The 21,205-nt window shown below is 38.8% G+C and overlaps 1 protein-coding gene across 7 annotated transcripts in view; it reads right to left on the reverse strand.

Moving 5' to 3' along the window:
* Sorcs1 (sortilin related VPS10 domain containing receptor 1) overlaps window positions 1-21,205 on the reverse strand; it is a 497,667-nt gene that overhangs the window by 48,603 nt on the left and 427,859 nt on the right. For all 7 annotated transcript variants that reach the window (XM_075974357.1, XM_075974356.1, XM_075974359.1 and 4 more), the window contains exons 18-19: window positions 18,319-18,490; window positions 5,024-5,210 (exon numbers count right to left, since the gene is read on the reverse strand). In XM_075974357.1, the coding sequence (XP_075830472.1) occupies window positions 5,024-5,210; window positions 18,319-18,490 (359 nt within the window). The remainder of the gene's footprint in view (window positions 1-5,023; window positions 5,211-18,318; window positions 18,491-21,205) is intronic.

Raw genomic sequence — 21,205 nt, forward strand, 5'->3', positions numbered from 1 at the left:
AATGTAGAGTTCACAGCGAGTCACAATTCTTCCCACAAGGCTACGTTCTCAGAGATAAACAGGATCCAGAGTTGCTGGACATCTGTTAGGAATGAAGATCAGGAAGCCATAAACTCTCCTTCAATAATTACTCTTACAGTCTAAGGTGTTTAAATGTGGTCAGATCTACACCTGAGACAAAGCCATCTGCTTAGGCTAGCAGGCAACACATTGGTATTTGTGGTTGAATCAGGCTTGCCTGGAACTGCGTTGCTTACAAATGGAAAGTGAGTTCCATGTAAATAGGTCCCAGGCATCAGATAATACACTTGACTCCTGTATTCACTTACTGTACAGCTCTCAGACTCTCTTGACAACATAGCTGTCTCCCAGCACGCCAAGGCTTGATCTTCCCCAGACCTTTTGTTTACAGACCTGTCTCAGATCCTTGCAACCCTCATACCAAGCAGAACTTCTTTTTTGACATCCTGATCACCTGCTCTGAGCTAAGTGAATCAAATGACGAGGAGCCGGTGAGGCAGGTCAATGGGAAAAGTTGCTTGTGCCACTCCAGTGACCTGAGTTAGGTTCCTTGTTACCTATGTAAAGATGGGAAGTGAGGAGACTCCCAAAAGGTGTCCTCTGACCTCTCCATATGCTGTGATGTGCATGTTCCCAACTCACCTTGCATAGCCACACACACACACACTCACACACACCCCCCCCCCACACACACACAGAGAGAGAGAGAGAGAGAGAGAGAGAGAGAGAGAGAGAGAGAGAGAGAGAGAGAGAATAAATTAATTTGAAAGGAAAATAAAAAACAGTCTGTTCTAGAAATCCAAGGTTCATTCAATAGGAATTCATTTTCTCTATGTCATAGATGATTATTCAGTTTCATTTTTGTTTTTTTTTTCCAATCAGAATATCAGAATGAGGACAATGTCTAGGTGTCATTGCGGCAATGATGAGGTGGGATCTTTGCTGAACTGTGGCCACGCCATTCATCCAACAGTTTTGATTGCCGCTGGACTCTGGGTGTGGTTTTCAGTGGTGGAAACACCCGGAACTTGGTGGTGCTTAGGTTGTTTGGAAGGAAGAAGGCATTGAACCTCCAATGAAGAGTTAGGAATGAGGGGGGCACTGTTGATAGAGTGTTCAAGGAGAGCTCCAGAAATGGCACCAAGCATCAGTGAGAGAAAGAGTGTGCCAAAAATCTATTTGGAATGTTCAAGGATGAGATTAGAGTCAGTGGAAACGTCCTGAAAAGGTGTGCCTGCCATGCTAGCCAGAAAGCAAGACAATCCAATAGGGCAGTGTAAGATGGTGGACGAGGATGCAACAGTGGACATCCAGGAAGCACCGAGAACCCATGCTGATTTTTCTGGCCCTGAAGTAGAGGCATATGTGTTTTGCAGTTTTACGTGTGTGTGTGTGTGTGTATGTGTGTGTGTGTGTGTGTGTGTGTGTATGTACCCAGATACAGGTATGAAATATATACTGCAATTTTCTATGGCCTCTTGCATTTATTTACTTTTTAGTGATATAAGACAGCTGGTTCTTGTCATAACTGTATACTTTAAGAATGTTTCATGAATAGAAAGACAAACTCCTCTCTCTGAGGATCCCCAGCTATGTACTGAACAAGCAAGCCCATTCGGCCTATAAGGTACTTGTGATGCAGAAAAATGACAGCAGGTGGCGCTGCATCATTTCATATTATTGAAAGACTACAGAATTTCTAGAGTGAACTGGATTTGCCTTCTTTGGGTTATTAGACTTTTTAGATGGCACGAAATAGCTAATGTCTGTGAGAATGAATTTTTTTGGTGTGTGTGTGTGTGTGTGTGTGTTTAATGATTGTGGCCTGCCTCTTAGACTTATGTTCTAAAGCTATTTGAGCTTGCATGTATCCAACTAAATCTTGGATATGTTGGATATATATCATGTTGCTGTGTCTTTAAAAAGCTAAAAAATGAAAACTCCATGAGAAGTTTCACTGGACACACTATAAGGAGGATGTGTTAAAGCAGACTCCTTAGACTTCAGTGTCCATTAGAATTATGCATGAAGGATGTTAGGGTGTCATTTTTCCAGACAAGATAATAAACAAGATCACAACATTTATATCATTTAATTCCAGGGCAGATGACCTACTAAACCACACTTCTCATGATTCTGCTCTGCCATTTCTAGGCCAACATAATAATGGTGTCAATACTTGAAAGTGTCGTGATTTTTTTAAGGCACACAGGTCAGACTGTGGTATCAGAAAGACACAGGCTCATTGCTCCTCTTTGGAGCAAAGGAAAGAGATGGACAAAGGATAGATTAAAGCACCCAGCTCATATTTTGTTCATGTTGTTTACTTTCCATTCTATAGGTCCGCAGACACTCCACTTCCCTGACCCCTCAAAGATGACGTCCAGGAAGAGGCATTTCTGAGCCGAAATCCTCAGACCCTCTACATTTTCTGCCCCATCCAGCTGAAGGCCAGAAAGTCTGCACCAAGTGTCTCATTAGTCTGCAAAGTAGCAGAGCAGAGTGAACACTATCCCCAAGGAATTTCCACCTGTCAGGCTTCAATAGATTACCCTGGCCTCCTGCAAGCGCTGCATGCTCACTCCTGGAGTCACTACAGCGGGAACATCAGCTCCATTTGTTTCTGATGACCTTTGCAAACTCACATTGAAAAACCTTTAATTTGGAGTTAAATCGCCTTTCTGTTTTGGTGAGTGGAAGGAATGTGTATTCAAGCAAGCACTGTGATTCCTGGGCGAGCCTTGCAATGAAGGGGAAGCAGGAACAGAGGAGAGGAAGGGGAAGCCTGGAAAGAGGAGAGGTCTGAAGGGGAAGGGGGAACAGAGGAGAGGAGTAACAGCTAAGAATTGCTGCCCATCCTCAGCTAACTCATAGCTCACTTAGTCCAAATACATCTGCTACTCTATTGTGAGGGAAAATCAGATTTTATGAATTGGCAGAATGTCAAATAATTTGTGTGAAAGAATCACTGGGTGCAAGATATGCATCTTTTGACAGAGGAAAGAATTTAGGCTTAGAGAGGAGTGACTCACCCAATCAGGGATCTGTCCTTAATCACTGTGATGGCTACACTGGTTGTCAACTTGACAGGATCAAGGATCACCCAAGGATCAAAACTAAAATTCCATCAAGTGTCAGGAACATAGCAACTAAAACAACAGCCAGTGTACAGAAACACTCAAAAAATTAGACTTGATGAGGAAGCTTCTGGATTGGGATAATGGAGGCAGAGAGACACACCTTGAGTGTGGGAAATCCTGAGTGTGGGAACCACAACTCCATGGGCTCGAGTCCAGAACCACACACACACACGCCAAACACAAGCTGTCATCACACCCTGTTTCCTGACTGTGGATGCAGTGTGACCAGATGTGTCATGTCCTTGCAGTTGTTATTCCTCGGGATAGCCTTCCAGAAAAAACCACAGCCTCCTTTGAGAAGAGGTAAGATGAGATACACAGGCATTCTTAACAAACACACTCTTACTTCACTGGCTAATTGTTTGGTTACTGATATTGTTCGGGGTATATTTTTAAAGATTTTAAGATTATTCCAAGCCTGTTACCATTTTTATTCCCAGAAACACAGTAGGTAGAGAATAGTGTGTCCTAGGCTGTATTGGAGTCTTAAGGTCCTATAGGCAGTAGAAGGGATAGAGGTCTATGTAACATGTTATGAACCTAAACCTCCCTTTGTTTCAAGAAATAGGTGAAAGGAGAAGATTGCTGATGGGGGCTACCCAAGCCAACCTCATCACTTACATTCACCTTAGGGATTAGCCTGGCAGTGTGAAGGAGTGAGTCTGACTTTTTAGATTATTGATTTCAGCTCTATAAACCTTAGGAAAGTATGGTTTCTAACCATTCCTACCTCACGGATGGCTTTCAGAACTAAGGTGATGTACACAGAAAGTGTGTTTAGTGCAATGCCTAACTGGCATACGTGGTAAGAGATTGATGAAATATAATCAAAAAGAGGAAGATTGGGTAAGCGAACAGAGAATGGGGTCTAACTTTGTTCAGAGCCAGAGAAGGAAATGTGTTCTTGAAAGCACTCTCACACCTTTGTAAGATACACAGACAAGTCACCATCAGTAACACAGTCTGCTGGCCATCCCTCACGAGTCCCAGCCTTTCACTGGACCACTGCAGAAAGATGTTCTTGGTGGGACCTTCTACATTTGGTTTCATTCCATGGGCCAGGTGCAGGAGAGAGGCATAAAATAATTCCCATCATTAACACTTCGGCTCTTGAACTTGAAATCTGAACAAGGTCAGTTATGCAAAACAGCACATTCTATTTTAGCAGAAATTATTACTTTCTGTAATAACAAGGCAAGTCCTAGAACCATTGGGGGAGCCTCACATCTACAAATTCATATGCCACCAACTTACTCAATTCAATTTAGAAGTTATTATTTCACCTTGTGGCTCACAACTTCAATTTCTTTATTGGGGAGGCCACCTAAGAGTCTTGAACCTGCTTCCTAATATAGGGAATTCTTTACATTATATAATCTTTCCTTTTAGATCATCTTCTCTCAAATCAAAGGCCACTTACAGATCCAAACCCAGAAAACACATTTTTAAAAGGAGAAAAAGACTAAAGGGATCATTCCTGGAAGGTATCCCTAATCTTCTGGGAGAGAAATTCTTCACCTGTAATGATTGAGCTGTCATTCTTCCATTGCTATTCATTGATATGTGTACCCTTGATATATATTGATATGTGCTTGAGCACCTAAAAAGGCAGATTTGTATCTCTGAAGGCTCTGGAAAAGGCATGGGAGGTAAACTGAGAACAACTTGACTTTATCCAGAGTCTAGAGTTTTATCTGTCACACTTTTTAACTTTCTTCTTTCTCACTCTGATGTTCTCTTACATTCAATTTCCCTTTCTGAAAGATATCTACTGTACTACTCTAGATAAGACACTGTACATTAGGCTTTTCAAAGGGCAAGTATTCAATATATGTCATAAGTCAACAACAGTAATAACATACAAGTTACATGTAAGTACAGGACGGCGCTGTCAGACCCCAGACTGTTGTCCACCTGCACGGTCACTCGGAAAATGCCCACATTCTGATAGACATGCTTGATTCCATCTTCCGTGGAGCTGAGGTTGACATAAGACACTGCAATGCCATCTCCAAAGTCCACCTGGATGAGTGTCCGCTGCACATCACCCTGCAGAAAACGGGCAATGTTAAATGGAGGCGAGTTAGTGCTTAGCTGCCCTTACCTTGGGGTCTGAGGTTCACTCATCTTCCTCCTATGGTTGGGAGCATCTGTATTCTGCTATAATAGCATCCTTCTAACAATTAGTTTGCTGAGAATACTCTCCATGGCAAAGGGGCACCAATGATCAAATTTCCAAGGCTTAGAAGAGCAGGTGCTTGATTACCAATTTAGTTGACTGTGATATTCAGTTAATTAGAAGACTTTATTAATAATCTTATCTGGCATGGTCAAAGACCACTTCCTAGGTCTTCAAGAACTGTGAATTGTCTTTATTTCCAGTTCCTTAACCAAGTTGGAAAAAGAATGTAAAATGCCTGCTTAACACTTAATATAACACGAGAATTAGAATTATTTATAATAATTATTATTAGTCTTTTTGGTTTGCTTGCTATCTGTTTTTGCAAATAAATTTTTATCTCGGTATGCTGTTCTATCAGAGCATTTCTGTAGAATATTAGCCTGGAGAGAAGAGTAGGAAATGGTCATCATCTTCACAGATGAATGTGAAGTCTAAAAAGCTTTCATCATTTACTGAAGGTTCACTCGGCTAGGAAATTACAGTCTGGGATAATAAACCATTGTCTTTGAATTTCTCATTCATTTCTGTAGATAGAGTTAGTCCTATGGCTAAAGCACTGAAGGTCTCACTCAGCCTTGCATCTTAGTCACCATTAACAAGTTATATGACTTCATATGAATCATTCAGCTTCTCTTTGAGTTAGTTACTAAACTTACGAAGTGGGCATAGCAGTACTTTGCCATCTTATTGAATGGGTTGCTATAAAAGCTATATAAATAGCAATTTATACAGTGATATGCAAATAAATAACTGCTGAAAATATTAAAATGAAGCTTAAAAGACACACAATATTTCTTCAAATCTTACTTTAATCTATTGTTCTATTTTTCTCCTGTGCAGTCAGGAGATGAAAGTCTGCATTTACAAAGTCCTGTAAAAAGAAAGGACCTTTGGAATGATGGTTTAGACTTTCAAGGAACAACATTGCTTAGACTCAACTGGTAAAATTGAGCTTCCTACCTTTAACACCTACTTTTTTTGATAGCCTTCCACAGTTTCAGGCAAACAACAAAACAAAACACAAACTAAATCATCAAAAACCTTTGAACTAGAAATGTATTTTTGATTAAGTAAGGTTTATGTGGTATCACATCTTTTGAAAAGGCCAACTTTACAATGTTGACATTTAAAGAATTAATACACAGAAAAAAAAGTGAAGCAGTTCAAACCCTGTGAGTATCTGCGACCTACAGCTTCAATCTGTGCCCAGTAGCATGGTGTGGCATGCATTGTGACCAATGCTCAGGCAGAGGGAGTAGGGCTTTCGGTAACATCACAGACTGAAATCTTTGGCTAGGTTAAAAAACAAAAACAAAAACAACAGCAGCAACAACAAATCCCTCCATTTAATCTACTACACAAATATCCACAGGTTAGTACATTGTGTGGTTATTTGAATTTCCTCATTTAATGAGTACAAATGCCAGCAACCTTGCTAATATGTCATTCATGTGGACAACTCAAGTGCACTGATCAATCTTTTCCTTCTGTTCCTGGTATATAACTACTTCCACGTTTTCACAGGGTTCAGAGTCATTAAGAAGTCAACCAGAGATGTGGTTGAGAGAAAGGAAGCCAGACTTTAAAACAAGTGTCTGAGATAAATATGAGAGGTAGATATCATGGTTTGTGGCTTAAGATGAGCAATAGAAATTGCACTGGAGACAGAGGAGCAAGTTTGAGGTAGACTCACGGAGTAGATATCAAACAGGGTCCATATTTGTAAGACAACATGAGGAGATTGCATCTTCAACCAACTCTGCTTTAGCCTGTACTAAGAGGGTATAGCTACCCACCCAACTCAGAAAAGGAAGATTTTTAGCTGCCACTACTGGATTCTACAATTCCTGTAGAGTTAGTGGTACTCATTTCATTTAGACATTGTCACTTATAAAACGCTTCTCCCAAGGAACAGAGGAGATAGCTTATAGTTAAGGTGCTTTCCCTGGAAAAGCATGAAAGCCTGTGTGGAGCATATATCCTGAACCTCAGCTCTGGAGCTTGTTGGACAAGGGATCTCAGAACTTGTTGAAAACCTAGGTTAATCAATTGCCAATGAGAATCCAACAAGAGACTAAACCTCAAATAGTAAAGTAGAAACCAACAGAGGATACCTTACATCTCTGTACAAACACACACACACACACACACACACACACACACACACACACACACACACTACTTCCTTACCATGCTCTGTTTTCTGTTTGTCTAGTTGTCATGTTGGTTTTTGGGCCTAATAGCATTCTTAATTCTCTGCTCATGATAATGCTCTCCTTGATTGAAGAGACTCAATCTTCACACCAGAGCATTAGTAATAAGGGTCAGCTTTTTATTACTGAGAACTCTGAGGGTCATGGCATGACATATTCCATTTAAACAGGAAGTCCCCAGGATCCTGGACGTAGTGGTAGACCTTTGTGTCTTAATTATGCATGAGGAGGTAAGTATGTCTTACTATTAAGATAAAAATTACAGATAAAAATCACAACAGGTACAGATTTGCCTTTTCAGTGGAAAGAACTAGGCCCTGAGCTCATTGTAGTGGCTGACATATCATGATCATTGATCGCTTGGGGATTCATCAGCTACCCTCCTTTAGTTTTCCTAGACTAGATTTTAATTACCACATGTGTCAGGGATGACAACCCTCTTTGGATAACAATAATAAGAAAAAAAGTAATGATGGACTAAATCCTAGATAATCCCTTCCCTGGACAAGCTGGCACATTCATTCATTTATTAAATCAATCAAATATAGATATCATAGAGTATCTATCTCTTGTAAGATACTAAATGGGAAAATGTGGCTAAGAAAATAACTCCAATGACAATGCAAATGTAGTTAGAGCTCTTAAGACTTTATAGACCATTTTGAGATTGATGCAGATTAAAGGGACCATTATATGGTATCATAAACTTGTGCCATGGGAACCGATGGAAAGTTACTCTGATTGGGAACTTCTCGGAAGGACTCCCAGAGCAAGTGAGCTGAGGCCTCAAGGGAATGAGCAAAGCCAAGTTACGAGCCATGTGGAGATTATGTAACCCAGGCAATGAGGACATGGTGAGACAGATGTTCAAGGGCCCAGGAGCATAAGGAGAAAGTAAAATTGAAAAGATTAAAGGATAATGAAAAGAAAGATTATAAGAATAGGAGAATACAATATAAGATTATAAGAATATGCTATACAATTGCTAGGGAGGAGAAAAGGGCCTTTAGGTCTTGTGGGCCAAGTTTCTGATTTCAATCTTTCTTCTAAGAACAATGTTAAGACAGCAAAATGTTTTAAGAAAGAGCGTTGGGGAAACATCATACTGATAGTATTTGTTCCAAATGATCACTCTGTATACTACCTGGAGGATGAGCTGAAAAGCATCCTAGTGTGCTGGGAAACCAATGAGGGATAATCCAGAGCAGACGATTGTGGATGGGAAAGAGCTTCACCGTGAAAGTCTGTGTGCCTCTGAAAAGAACTCTGGTATCACCAGCACCAATGTTCTTAATGCAGATACCCAACCACTCTCCAATGCTCATGTGTTTCAGGGACCCTCAAGAGAATGCTCAGTCCTGCTGATTATTTATAGATGATGTTGGCTGTGTACCAAATGTTGATGCCCTCTGCTCAGATGCTGAACATTAGACTTTCCTTGGCTTTGGGTTTGTTCAAGGATGAACAAACTAATACCTAAGCGTGTTATACTTTTTATTTGATTGTGTAAGGGGATGATGGGGCTTCACAGACTTCAGGGATGCCGACCTTCACAAAATGATTTAATCCTTCACTTGTGAATGATCCAATGCACCATATCTTTTGTTGACCCATTTATTCTCATGATCTTTTTGTATCTTTTGTACTCTGGACCAGTCTTGCTGTGATCAGAACATAGGGCAGGAAGAACACAAGGCAGGAAGACAGATACCAGGAAGCTGAAGCTTCTTGATTCTATCCATAAGAAATTAGAGACTTTTGCTGTATTATTACCACTGCACAGTGACTTTAGCATTTACCTCCATAGGCTTTGGAAGAAAAACCCTGGGACTACTAAATGGCATAAATCATATAAATGCTTTTGAATGACATTTTAAAAATCAGTCATAAAGCAAAACATTCAGCTATGTAATAAGAACAAAATTACATTTAAAAAAATGAGTGGTGGGAAGGTTCCTTTAGGAATAAACCTGTACATGCAGCTTTCCCTAGTAGTAAGATATATACTGGAAATGTATCAGTTTTATTAAAAGTAAAATGGAAAAAGGGGAAGAGGAATAGTGTATTCATTGGGGGTATGTGGAAATGCACATCATGATGAAAAATAAAACTAAAATTGTACATACTAATTATGTTGTTAATATAGCTGAAAAATTTTCACTAATGAGAACTCATACAGATACACACACATACAGCAACCACAGCAGCACCAGAACCTTGTTCTTTTCTTGATTTGTTACTAATGTTTTAGATTAACTTTCATCATTTTGCATCTACAATCACTGGAAAGACTTAGCTAAGTTACACAAATTCTGAACAAATGTGTGAATTCTTCCTTGGGAAGTCTCTGAATTCCTTTCCCAAATCATTATGCTGTAGTGAAAGAGAAGTGAGTTTACAGAGGTCTGTGGAGGTCCAACATGAAGGAAAAGATGTACTAAAAATCTCTACACTCTGTTATGGTAGCTAATTAAATGTCCTCTGAAGTATACTGTACCTTAGAAACCCTGTTTAAACATTCTAGCAGGGGATGTTCGTATTACCTTGGTTGAACAATGCTTCTCTAGTTCATTTTCTGTCCTAAGTAGGACAGTGTTCCTACTTAAATGAACATGCAACTCTTGAAGAGAAAGATGCAAGAGAAGGAGGGAAGATGGAGACATCCTCTTATGCAGTCAGATGAGCTGAATCATGCCTGGTAGTGCGGGTGACAGATGTCCCAGTTAGATTGCGCTCAAACCATGCTTTGCACAAATGGCTCTCTACTTTTTCTCTTATAAATTAAAGATGGGTAGAGACATGACCCTCATGAAATAGAAATAGTCACACTTCTATTTCAGATAAGCCGAGTTTCCTGTTTTATTTTTGAAATGTGTCATATTAAAAATAGGTATATTGACATCTCTTCAGGATGTTAGAGTAGCACCTACATTTAGGTGAAGAAGAAGGATGTATTCAAGTTTTCCTGTCCCACAGTAGGTGTTTAGTTTCACATCAGCTGTGGGTGAGGTTTAGGGCTGAGCACCTGGTGCAGGGAGATGAACAATCAGCGGAGAACTGCAGGAGAAGGCTTGCCTTTCAGACAAGGATGAGGGAACCGCTGATCCTGGGGTGGCTGCCTTCAAGGAAGGTGGGGTGGGATGCCTTCAGCCAGCAGGGTAGGACACTAAAAATCCAACCTGAAGACGAAAACATGTCACCAGACTTTGGAATGTTCACCGAACTGGAACTATCACTAATATACTGTTTCTTTCTTTGCTTCTCAAAGTAGACTATAAACATCTGCCATCTATGACTCCAATGAATATGAACACTGTCATGTATGAGGTCCAGTTTTGAGAAGAGAGAAAAATGGGACCCAAGAGAAAGCCGCTAACCAATGCAATATGAACTGGAGACACTAGACTGCTCCCTGAAATCAACCTATTTTGCCTAACTCATTTATTTTTCTCTTTTAACCTGAGGCAATAAGGGAAAAGAGAGAAAATGTCTCAATTAATTCTTAGAGGCAAAGAGAATAAAGCAGGAAGGAAGAGGGAATAAGACATGAGAAAATCTCAAATTTCATGGCTTATTGATATCAGCCCCCATTTCTTTGTGTAGGAGGAGAAGTAATAACTAAGCTTCTAGGAGTGAACTGAATATCAGCAGCTCTGATAGTTGTCCCAAACAAATTCAGTCAGCTGCCTCTTTGTGCCACTTCTTACGGCTTCAAATAGTCTTTCCAGTGGGGGAAGGATTAAAGCCAAATTCGGTTACATGTCCAAATAAAGGAGGGTCTCTTAGGAAGTTTCATCCAAAGTGGACTTCTCTGTCATCTGAGCGCTTGAAGTATCCTGAAGTATTTGTTTTTATGATTACATTTTGGGGACTTTAATGTCCCTGTAACTCTTTAAAGAATCCAAAGAATACAGTTGGTTTGCATCCATCTAATGAGGACACAACCCTCTCTCCTCATGCTTCACAGTTAAATCCCATGGAAACTATAACCAAAAATTTTGCTTATTGAGTTCTACTCTTTGTATATAAATTGAAGTATTTAAACAATGGGATACAGACCAAATTTTTAGTTTTAATCCCTTGCCTCATCCTTAATTTTCAAGCCTTAAAATATGCAGAGAATTGCCTCTCCTTATTCATACAGCTGTTTTAAACAGATTTAATTATCTTCTGTAGCGCACAGACACCACTTCTGGCTAGCAGCTCTTTCAGATAAATGCCTTCCAAATTAGTGTTGTTGAGTTCCTAAGACTGATTAGGCCCTTCCTGGTCACTGCGTGCCTGCCAGGCTTGCACCGGATCTCTCTGCAGTGCTGAGTGATGGTAGTGGAAGTCTCCGGGCTCATTAGGTGTTCATTAGTGATCTAGAGGCTATCCATCATGACGGAGTCTACAGAGATGCCACCTCTCATTGCATGCTTGGGTTTCAGGACAAAATATTTTTGACTGGCCTCTTAATATTTGGGCATAGCTGGAAATGTTTGACTTCTCAGATAAAATTTCATGGATTCTTCCATTTCCCTCCTAGGTTGGTTCCTTGAACAATTTCTTCTTGGTTTTTAATGAAACAATAATGTGTTGTTTCAGTTATCAATAAAATGATTATTATTAATGAACTATTATGTGTGTATGCACACATGTGCTTGTGTAAATCATTCTTGACTTTGCCACCGTGAGTCACAGTGGAAGTACCCTCATTTCTCTGCAATGCTGTTCCTAATGAGGGTCCTTCTTTTTATGTTTGATAACTTTAAAAGCAACAGGAATTGATTAGATGACAGTGGAATTTCTAATCAACCATAACAAAGTTATGGTTACGGAGTTGAGTAACACCAGATAAGAATCTTGTGGGACTCTGTTTGAATTATGTTACTCAACTGTTCTGTCTTCTATGTTTTGAGGGTGATGTCATATACTTTGTGCATGAAGAGGTTTCCATTCAATTTGTAATCAAACTTAACAACATCGTGGCTTGGGTATATACTGAATACATAGGATTATGTAGGAGCATGGGCACTTTCTGCCATTGAATTCCTTCTGTCAGTAAGACATTCTCTTGTTTTCAACAGTGCTTGCATTGATGCTCTTATGTTAGAATTAGGAGATGAACCACTTCAGGATAAAAGAAGAGATTTTGTTTTCAGATGAAAGCTTTAAGATGCTGGGTTACAACTTGAGTTTAAGAATCTTTTCCTTTTAAGTTTGGGCATTATCTATATTCTCTTAGGGCAAGCGATCCAAATCCACACACGCTTATTGGATTTTTTTTTATTCTCCTACTGAGGTATTAGACCTTTGGAGCACAAACGCTGAAGTTGTAGCTTATGGTGACACAGTTTCTACTTCAGTGATATCCATGGCTTATTGAGGGATTTCAAAATGCTATTACAATATCGTGCAACAGATTAGATTTATTTATGTGAATTTTCTTGTGCTTCTTACTTCATATGATTGTACTGCTGTCCCAGTTAACTCAAAGCATATGTTCTCACAACAGAGTCAATAACAAACGGAAAGTACAAGCTGAAAAATTGGCACTTAGCAAAATATTTATTGAAAAACAAAAAAATGTATATATAACTATCTGGGAAGACACTTGATTTCTTATACTATTTTTTTTTGATTTCTTAATGGTTTGGTTGACATGCACAGAAAATGGAGATATCATGGAGGGGGTTCGTATGCAAGGTACTAAGTGCAAAGGAAGATCACCCTTAAGCCTAACTCCATAGAGGGAAAATAGAAAAGGTGAAGTATAAATTTAACATGTGACAGAAGCACAAGTTTTGGGTTAAATTTCAATACCAACATGAGGAGGTGAATCTTTCACTTGCTTTTGCATTAACCATGACTGTGGTGAAAGTAGCGTGGACATCTGGGGTTCTTGGGCACTTGAAAGTCTTACTGTTTCCCCAACATCAGAGGCGTGACATGGATAGCTATCTCTCTTGTTACATAGCATGGTACTAGGTGTAGAGCAAGAGGCAGGCACTCTTTTCAGAGTAACTGGCGTATCAGATTCAAGTAAGAAATGAAATTCAGGAAATTTTGAGGAGGATATATAGGCCCCTGTTTTACTTGTGTAGCAACATATCATATTTTTTAATATGTAGGAGTCTTGTTTTTATTTTCGTTTGTTTTAGATAATGTCTCACTGAATAGCAACTGGTTATGCTGTATTCCAGGCTGGCCTGGAAACCTCCACCTGTCTCTCTATCAAGTACTGATATTAAAGGTATGTGTCAGCATGCCTGATAATACTCATTTTTTATTAAATGATAGTTCAATTTAGACTAATCTTTAATACATGGTCATGAACATTGAACTCCTTGGGTGCTACTTTATCTTGTTTATCAATAGCCTTTAGAACACGGTGCACGTTAATAAAGGCAAAATTATGCAAAGTGGGGAAACCCAAGAGAAGAAATAGTATCTAGATTTTTAGGAATATCTTCCATAATCTGTGGATACATTTTGAAGATCTAGAAGGTTATTTTTATAGCTTTGTTGAATCGTATGTTATACAAAAACACGAGGGCAGCCACAGGCCACTCTGGCTCTCGTGCATGAGAACTCAGCTTTTCTTCTGTTTCCAGATCACTGTAGCTACCCATACCAGCCAAGGCTTATGAAATTGAAAAAGGCTTGGAAAATACATGAGGCTTGAGCACCAAAATTAGTTCTTTGTACCTCAGGGTAGTGGTAAAATGGCAAAGCTTGAGTCTGACTGTTGCTCCACTATTTAGTAAATGCATGATCTCAGGTAACTGTGCTTTTCTGTGCCTTCGATGAGGCTATCACCTCTCTGTGTAAGGCTCATGTGAGATCTTCTTGAAAAAACTCTGTAGAGACGTGTACAAGCCAGAACAGTTTATGCTCACTAAGTTTCTGACATCTGAATTGCTATCATTGTGTAGATGTGAATGCTCACTGGCTTCTCATTTATTCTTCATTGTTCGTCCCACAAATCACCCATGCAGATGCACAAAATCAACAGAGAAAAAGTAAAACCGAGGCTGTCAGTAATTAGTACAGAATCTGATCATCATGTGTGAGGTCCCCAGGCTCTGCTCATCTGAGGTGAGTCATCTTCACTGTGTTTTCTGCCCAAGAAGACAAGAGTATGAAGGAGCTGTGTCTGGCAACAGAAGGCAGCATATTTCATGCCTGCTATGCTTGCTCTGGGCACTCATCTGGAATGGACTGACTTGATAAATTTTTTCTCATCTTGAACACATCTCATAAACAAACTTCCCAATGTTTCCACATCTTCAGTCTTCTATGAGATGCATGATGCTCTTGTTACATGGAAAGGGAATTGAGTAGGCAAGACCCTGACTCCTAGCTCTGAACTGTGTTCTCTGTCATGATGAAAAACACAGAACCTGATCTAGACAGAAAGTTATACCCCCTAAGCTTGGCTGTATTATGTTCATGTAGCTGGAATGCAGCGTAAATTCTGCCCTAGCGTAAGTACCCAATACTTCAAGAAGTTGTTATTCTGATGTCATAGTTAGTTTTTTCTGCCTATGAGAAAAAGCATCCACCCTCATTTAACATGTAGATAAGTTTAGGTTAGAGTATTGGTACTCCAAAACTCCAAGATAGGTTTTCTTTGCCAGTCTCAAGACACAAGCATAAACTATTGTATTTTGTATAAACTTTTAAATATACAAAGTATTAAACATGCAAATTAAATTAATTTGAAAAAGTAGGCATATCTATTTAGTACCAACAAATTGAGTAACAAATTGAGTAACTGCTCATATTGCCCAAATTCTGTCTGTCAGTTCACCGCCCAGTCATCAAGAGTAATAATTAGTCTCCTTTTATCATCAGTTAGTCTTAGATTTCTCTGCAGTCTTATTTAGTGGAATAATGCTACATTTATTAATTATTAAGTTTCTGAAATTAAAATGTAATTGCATCATTTCTTCCTTCCATTTTGTTCTTTCTGCTTTTACCATGCATCCTCTTTTGTTCTTTCTAGAATTTATGCTCTTTTTCTTTCATTGCTCACACACAGAAACACATACACACAGAGACACACAAACACATACAAACGCACACTCCTAAATTTATAAATACAATCAACTAAGAAAGGCACAAATAGATATGATAACATGGAAATGGGAAAGAGACAATCAACCTTCAAAAAAGAACTACAGGAAACTAAGGAATACTGACAGCAGGAAGAAATGGTCTTCCCCAGGAAAGAGTACCCCTCTAATAGTTTATTCAAACCAAAAGGTCAGCCCTGAAGTTATATGCTATGGAAAAATCTCTTTGTACACTGCGAATACGTCTTACTCTCATTGATTAATAAAGAGTTGATTGGCCTATAGCTAGGCAGGAAAAGGTTAGGCAGTATTTGTGGACAAAAAGAGGGTTGGGGGATGGCAGAGTCACCAGGAGAGGTAGAGAGAAGCAAGATGAATATGGCGTGCTGGGAAAAGGTCCTGGCACATAGAAGAGCATAGCTAAGAAATATAGGTTAATTTAAGTTGTACGAGCTAGCTAGTAATAGGCCTAAGCAATTTGCTGAGCATTTATACTTAATAAATTCTCAGTGCAGGTGTTTAGGAACTGGCTAGTGGGACAGAAAACTCCACCTACAGTCATATACATACACAAATTATTTTTTCCTATCTTACTTCGAAAGCTAATTATTGGAATGGGATTCATCCCCAAGTATCTGTCCATAACTTCAGTTTGTTTGTTTTTTTTTTAATACGGCACACTATTCCACTATGTAAATATGCTATACATATCCTATTATCATATATATATATATAGTATATGCATTTTACATATTTTCTTGCAAATATGTGAATGCACTAATGATTAATATAGTAGTTTCTCCTAATTAGAAGAGATTACCTTTCAAATTCTCACGTCAGCCTGAAACAGAAGATCCCAGATAGTTTACATGGATAGGAAAAATGCGACTTGGCCTAAAATGATTCATGGTTTTTTAATTTCAATGAATAATTTCCAAATATAAGATTATAGGGCTGGAGAGATGGCACAAAGGTTAAGAGCACTGGCTGAGCTTCCGGAAGTCCTGAGTTCAATTCCCAAAACCCACATGGTAGCTCACAACCATCTATCTACTATGAGTTCTGGTGCCCTCTTCTACCGTGCAGGCATGCATGCAGGCAGAATAGTGCATATATAATAAGTAAATAAATAAATCATTTTTAAAAATTAAAGAATCAGTTCATAGAAGCCTACAAACAGTTAAGTGCAATGACTTGGAAAGATTAAACTAAAATAATTATGATTTTGTTACACACACACATACTCCTAAATATATAAATATATATATCACCAAATATATCAAAATAATATACTCAATTTGTATGTTACTTAAATGTAGAATTAAAGAAGCAGAGGTCACAAATTTCACTGTGAGTAAGGAAGGAGCACATGGGATGGGTTTGAGGGAGGAAGGGGGAATGATGTAATTACAATCTCAAATATAATGGCAATTATAAGAAAAAATACTTACGGTTTTGATTAAACATGGCAACACAATCGTAACTCCTTCATCTTCCTCTCCTGTCACACTCCAAATCTTCTGGATTTGCTTTTCTTACTCCCATTCCTTGTCCTGCTTTTTTGCTTTACTAGAAAGACTGTGTGTAACTGTATTTCTTATGAATGAGTAGTCTTTTCTGTTTCTTTGTTCAAGACAAGGTTTCTCTGTGTAACAGCCCTGGCTTTCCTGGAAGTTGTTTTGTAGACCAAGCTGGCCTTGAACTCACTGAGATCCACCTGCCTCTGCCTCCCAAGTGCTGGGATTAGAGATGTGTGCCATCACTGACTGACATGAGTGAGTATTCTTAACTTCCACCAGATACAACTGAACGAAATGTGCATATGTGGCCATGTATACAGGCAACTCACGTATGTTGAAGACTGAGGGCCACTGGCTTCTTGGAAGAGAAGGCTAAAAGCCAACCCTGTGCACTTTGGTGTTGATTTCATTTTAAAATCCTGTTATCTTCAGTCGAATGCTGGCTGAACTTGAATATGCAGAAAATGTGGTTGCAGACAGGATGATAGCCCCTAATTTAATAACTGAGGTCATGTATTTAACATTCTTAATCTTAAAAAACATCTACCTCATTCCGAGATGACAAGTTTGCCTTCACACAGTTCTAAGGACATAGAACACATTTTTCTTCAATTCTCCACCCACATAGTCATACATTTCAGACAAACATCATTTGTCAAAGAGTAATCAGTGTTCATAATGATATCCTCATTGTGTTACCAAGATACAAAGTCTCAACTGTCAAAGACGTTATACTAATTTATACCTTAGTGCTATATTTGATCAGTATATTTAATGATCCTGTTGCTTTTGGAAAGAAAAGCAATGATGTCAGGCTGAGAGAGGCAAAAGCACATATTTTTTCACTTGATTAAGTCTTTGTATTTAATTATTCTGGGGAAACCATTCACACAATTTGAGAAAGTATTTTCCTAACAATGCCAATAAGGAAGAGTTAAATCCAAAGAGAACCACGGATGTAAAGGAGTGAAAACCAATTTGCAGTAAATGGAAAGAAACTGGAGAATGTGTTAGGGAAAGAGAGACGGCAACGGCAGACAGGAAGCCAAAAGTAGAATAAAATAACAAAAATACTTGCAACTAAAACTTGAGAATGTGAACAAGGATATGTAAACAAAGCCACAATTTTGTCGGAATATCACGTGTCCCACAAAGCAGAGGACAGGCAGGAGTCAGCCTTACCTCTTCTAACTGTACCATGAGCGTGACATTGTGTCCTTGTTCTGCTGTCAGTTTTCCATCTGCAGTGACGATCCGGAGCCCTCGAGGGGCCTTCCCTGGGCACTTCTGTGGTTTGGCAGTATACTGCTCTCTCACACCATCCGTGCAGTTATTGGAGACCACTTTTCTATACCTATGTGTACAAATTCACAAGTCATACATCAGGTCATGTAATTACTACTGAAATTCGAAACTAGACCTATAGCGTAGCATGATGACCCCTTAACTGCCGACCTTTCATGTTACCAGCAGTATTTGAGATGATTCATATAAAGTACCTTTTACTGTTTGAATGTATAATGTCCTCCATAGGCTCATTTGTGAGAACATATGGTACCCAGCTGGTGACCCTGCTTTGGGAGGTGGAAGGACTTTTATGCAGGGGGCCTAGATGGCAAACTATCATTGAGGATGAGTCTTAAAGTGCATTGATCCCTTGGTTTCTTGATCAGTTAAGATGCAAACAAGCCGCATTGCAAGTTCCCATTGTCATTTATTCCCTGACATGAGGGACTGAATCTCTCAACCTGTGAACGAAAACAATACTCTCCTACCTTAAATTGGTTTTGTTACATATTTTGCCACAAAGACAAAGAAAGTAATGGACGTGATATCCAGCAACAGGAAAAAAAACAAATCAAGAAATACTAACTATAATTAGCATTTCCATTGACTTTTAACAACTATGTCTTTATTTTGTGTATGTGTATGTACATGAGTGTATGTATGTATACCCACAAGCAAGCAGACTCCTAGGGAGGCCAGAAGAGGGCACTGCACCTCCTTGAACTGGAGTCAGAACTCTTTGTGAACCAGCTCTCTAGCCTGCTATACACTTCTTTTAGACATCTACTCAACAGGTGAATCTTTCCTTCATTGGGAGCTGTGAGATATGCATAGAGGTGAAAGACTTGATCTCTTGGATCACTGTTAATAATCAGTTGAAAATACATAGAGATAATTTAGATGATAATTCAAAGATCACATAATTGTGGATTAGAAAAAGCACCAAGTTTGTCCTCTTTTGCCCCTTGTATACACATACTAGAACACCCAGTGATATATACATACTAGAACACCCAGTGAAACATTTATGATGGCAGAGAGTATTAAAATCTGGAACTTGTATGCTTTTTTCCTATAAATAAAGATTAATTTACAAATTAAACATAACAAGCTAAAACAAAACCTAATGGCAAAGTAAATGCCTAAAATAAAGACTGTCATAAAATTTGTGTGAATTTGGGTTTTATATTGTACTCACACCTTTGATGATGATGTAAGAAGATGCTATCTTTATAAGAAGAGATGAAATTAAGGGTGTGATACAGACATGGAGAAGCATGCAGAGCTGGGTAAGTGTTCATTCCAGAATGTAGCACATTCATACCTGTGATTTTTCCATCCAGACTGTAGTTGACGCTGGGCAGCTAAATGTGTGGAATATAAAACTATGGGTTGGAGAAACTAGGGATAAATGTGTATATTGTAAGACTATGTGCAAGTCAGAGAAAGCATAGATTACTAGCGGTACATGATTCAGACTGAAGCTAAGGGTACAGTAGCAGCAAAAGACAAGAAAAGATGGGAAGATTTGGAAATATGTGCTCATTCTTTCATGAATGTCAATTCTGATTAAGCCTGAAAGCCTTATTCTGAAGATAATTCAACATCTGCAGACTGAGTAAACCTATATACTATTGCCTTCATTCCTTGTTTAACCTCAGCAGAAACGATGGGTCACTTTACAAACTTATCTTTTGCAATTCATTTTATCTGTGGTAAATTAAGTCTATGATTTTAGGACAGCAATTTTAAGAATTCTGGGGATCTATATCACCCACTGCAGTGTGTAAAGTGAGTACTTTAAGCATGTATGTACCTGATTTCCCAAACTTCCCCTTTAGGGTTAATGCTGAGTTCAAGTTAGAATTTGTTTAACCCAGTTTCCCACTGTTTTAGACCAAAGATTAGATAATAAATCTTGAGACTGGCCTAGACAACTAGTAAAAGAATGAACAAACATGGTTCCCCTTTAAAGTCTGTTCATTACATCACTGGTGATGGACTGGATTTGCCTGCAGGTGCTTTTCTAATCCATTGATACCTAGCAAGTATGCTTCCCTCTGTTGGCAAGACTCCAGACTGACTACTTAAAACTAGGACTGAGAAACAAATAAGATGCTTTTTTGTTAAAGATCTTCATACACTATGAATTAAGACTAAGTAGATAATTAATACTTAATTTACCTTGTAGTATAGGTACAAGATTAAATGAATTAAGGCAAAAAAATTATATTAGTAAATGTTGATGAACTATTACTATTTAAAAATATTATGACTTCACCTTCCCACTTCCAACCTGTAGGGCATCCAACCAGCCTCAGGATATGTTGAAATATAAGCCACTACTTAATGCTCTCTGTTAGCATTCTGCCTCCTTTCTGCTTCTCTGAACTCTTTATCCCAAGCAAACTCATTTGACTCCAGCCAAATCTTACTGACTAATCCCTTAGGAAGCATTGGTTCGTCCCTCCATGCTCTATGTGCTACCAGAGCTCACCCATCCTTTACAGGGCAGCTTACCTCTTTCTCTCTCAAAAACAAAATTTCTAGACTAGAATGGGAAAATAGCAACAACAAAAACACAAATTCACATTTCCAGAATTATTCCTGTGCTCTGATTATGATACAGGCTCTCTGCATGATTTCCTTCATCTATTTTCACATGTCTTTAGTGAGGAAGCCATTACTGTCATTCCCAGTATGTCGATAGAAAGTTGGGACTTAGAAGAGTTAACTAGCATTCTCAATATCACACAGCCAGGATCCTGGACCATCGGTCACA

This window comes from Microtus pennsylvanicus, chromosome 5 (assembly GCF_037038515.1).
Source record: "Microtus pennsylvanicus isolate mMicPen1 chromosome 5, mMicPen1.hap1, whole genome shotgun sequence".
Lineage (NCBI taxonomy): Eukaryota > Metazoa > Chordata > Mammalia > Rodentia > Cricetidae > Microtus > Microtus pennsylvanicus.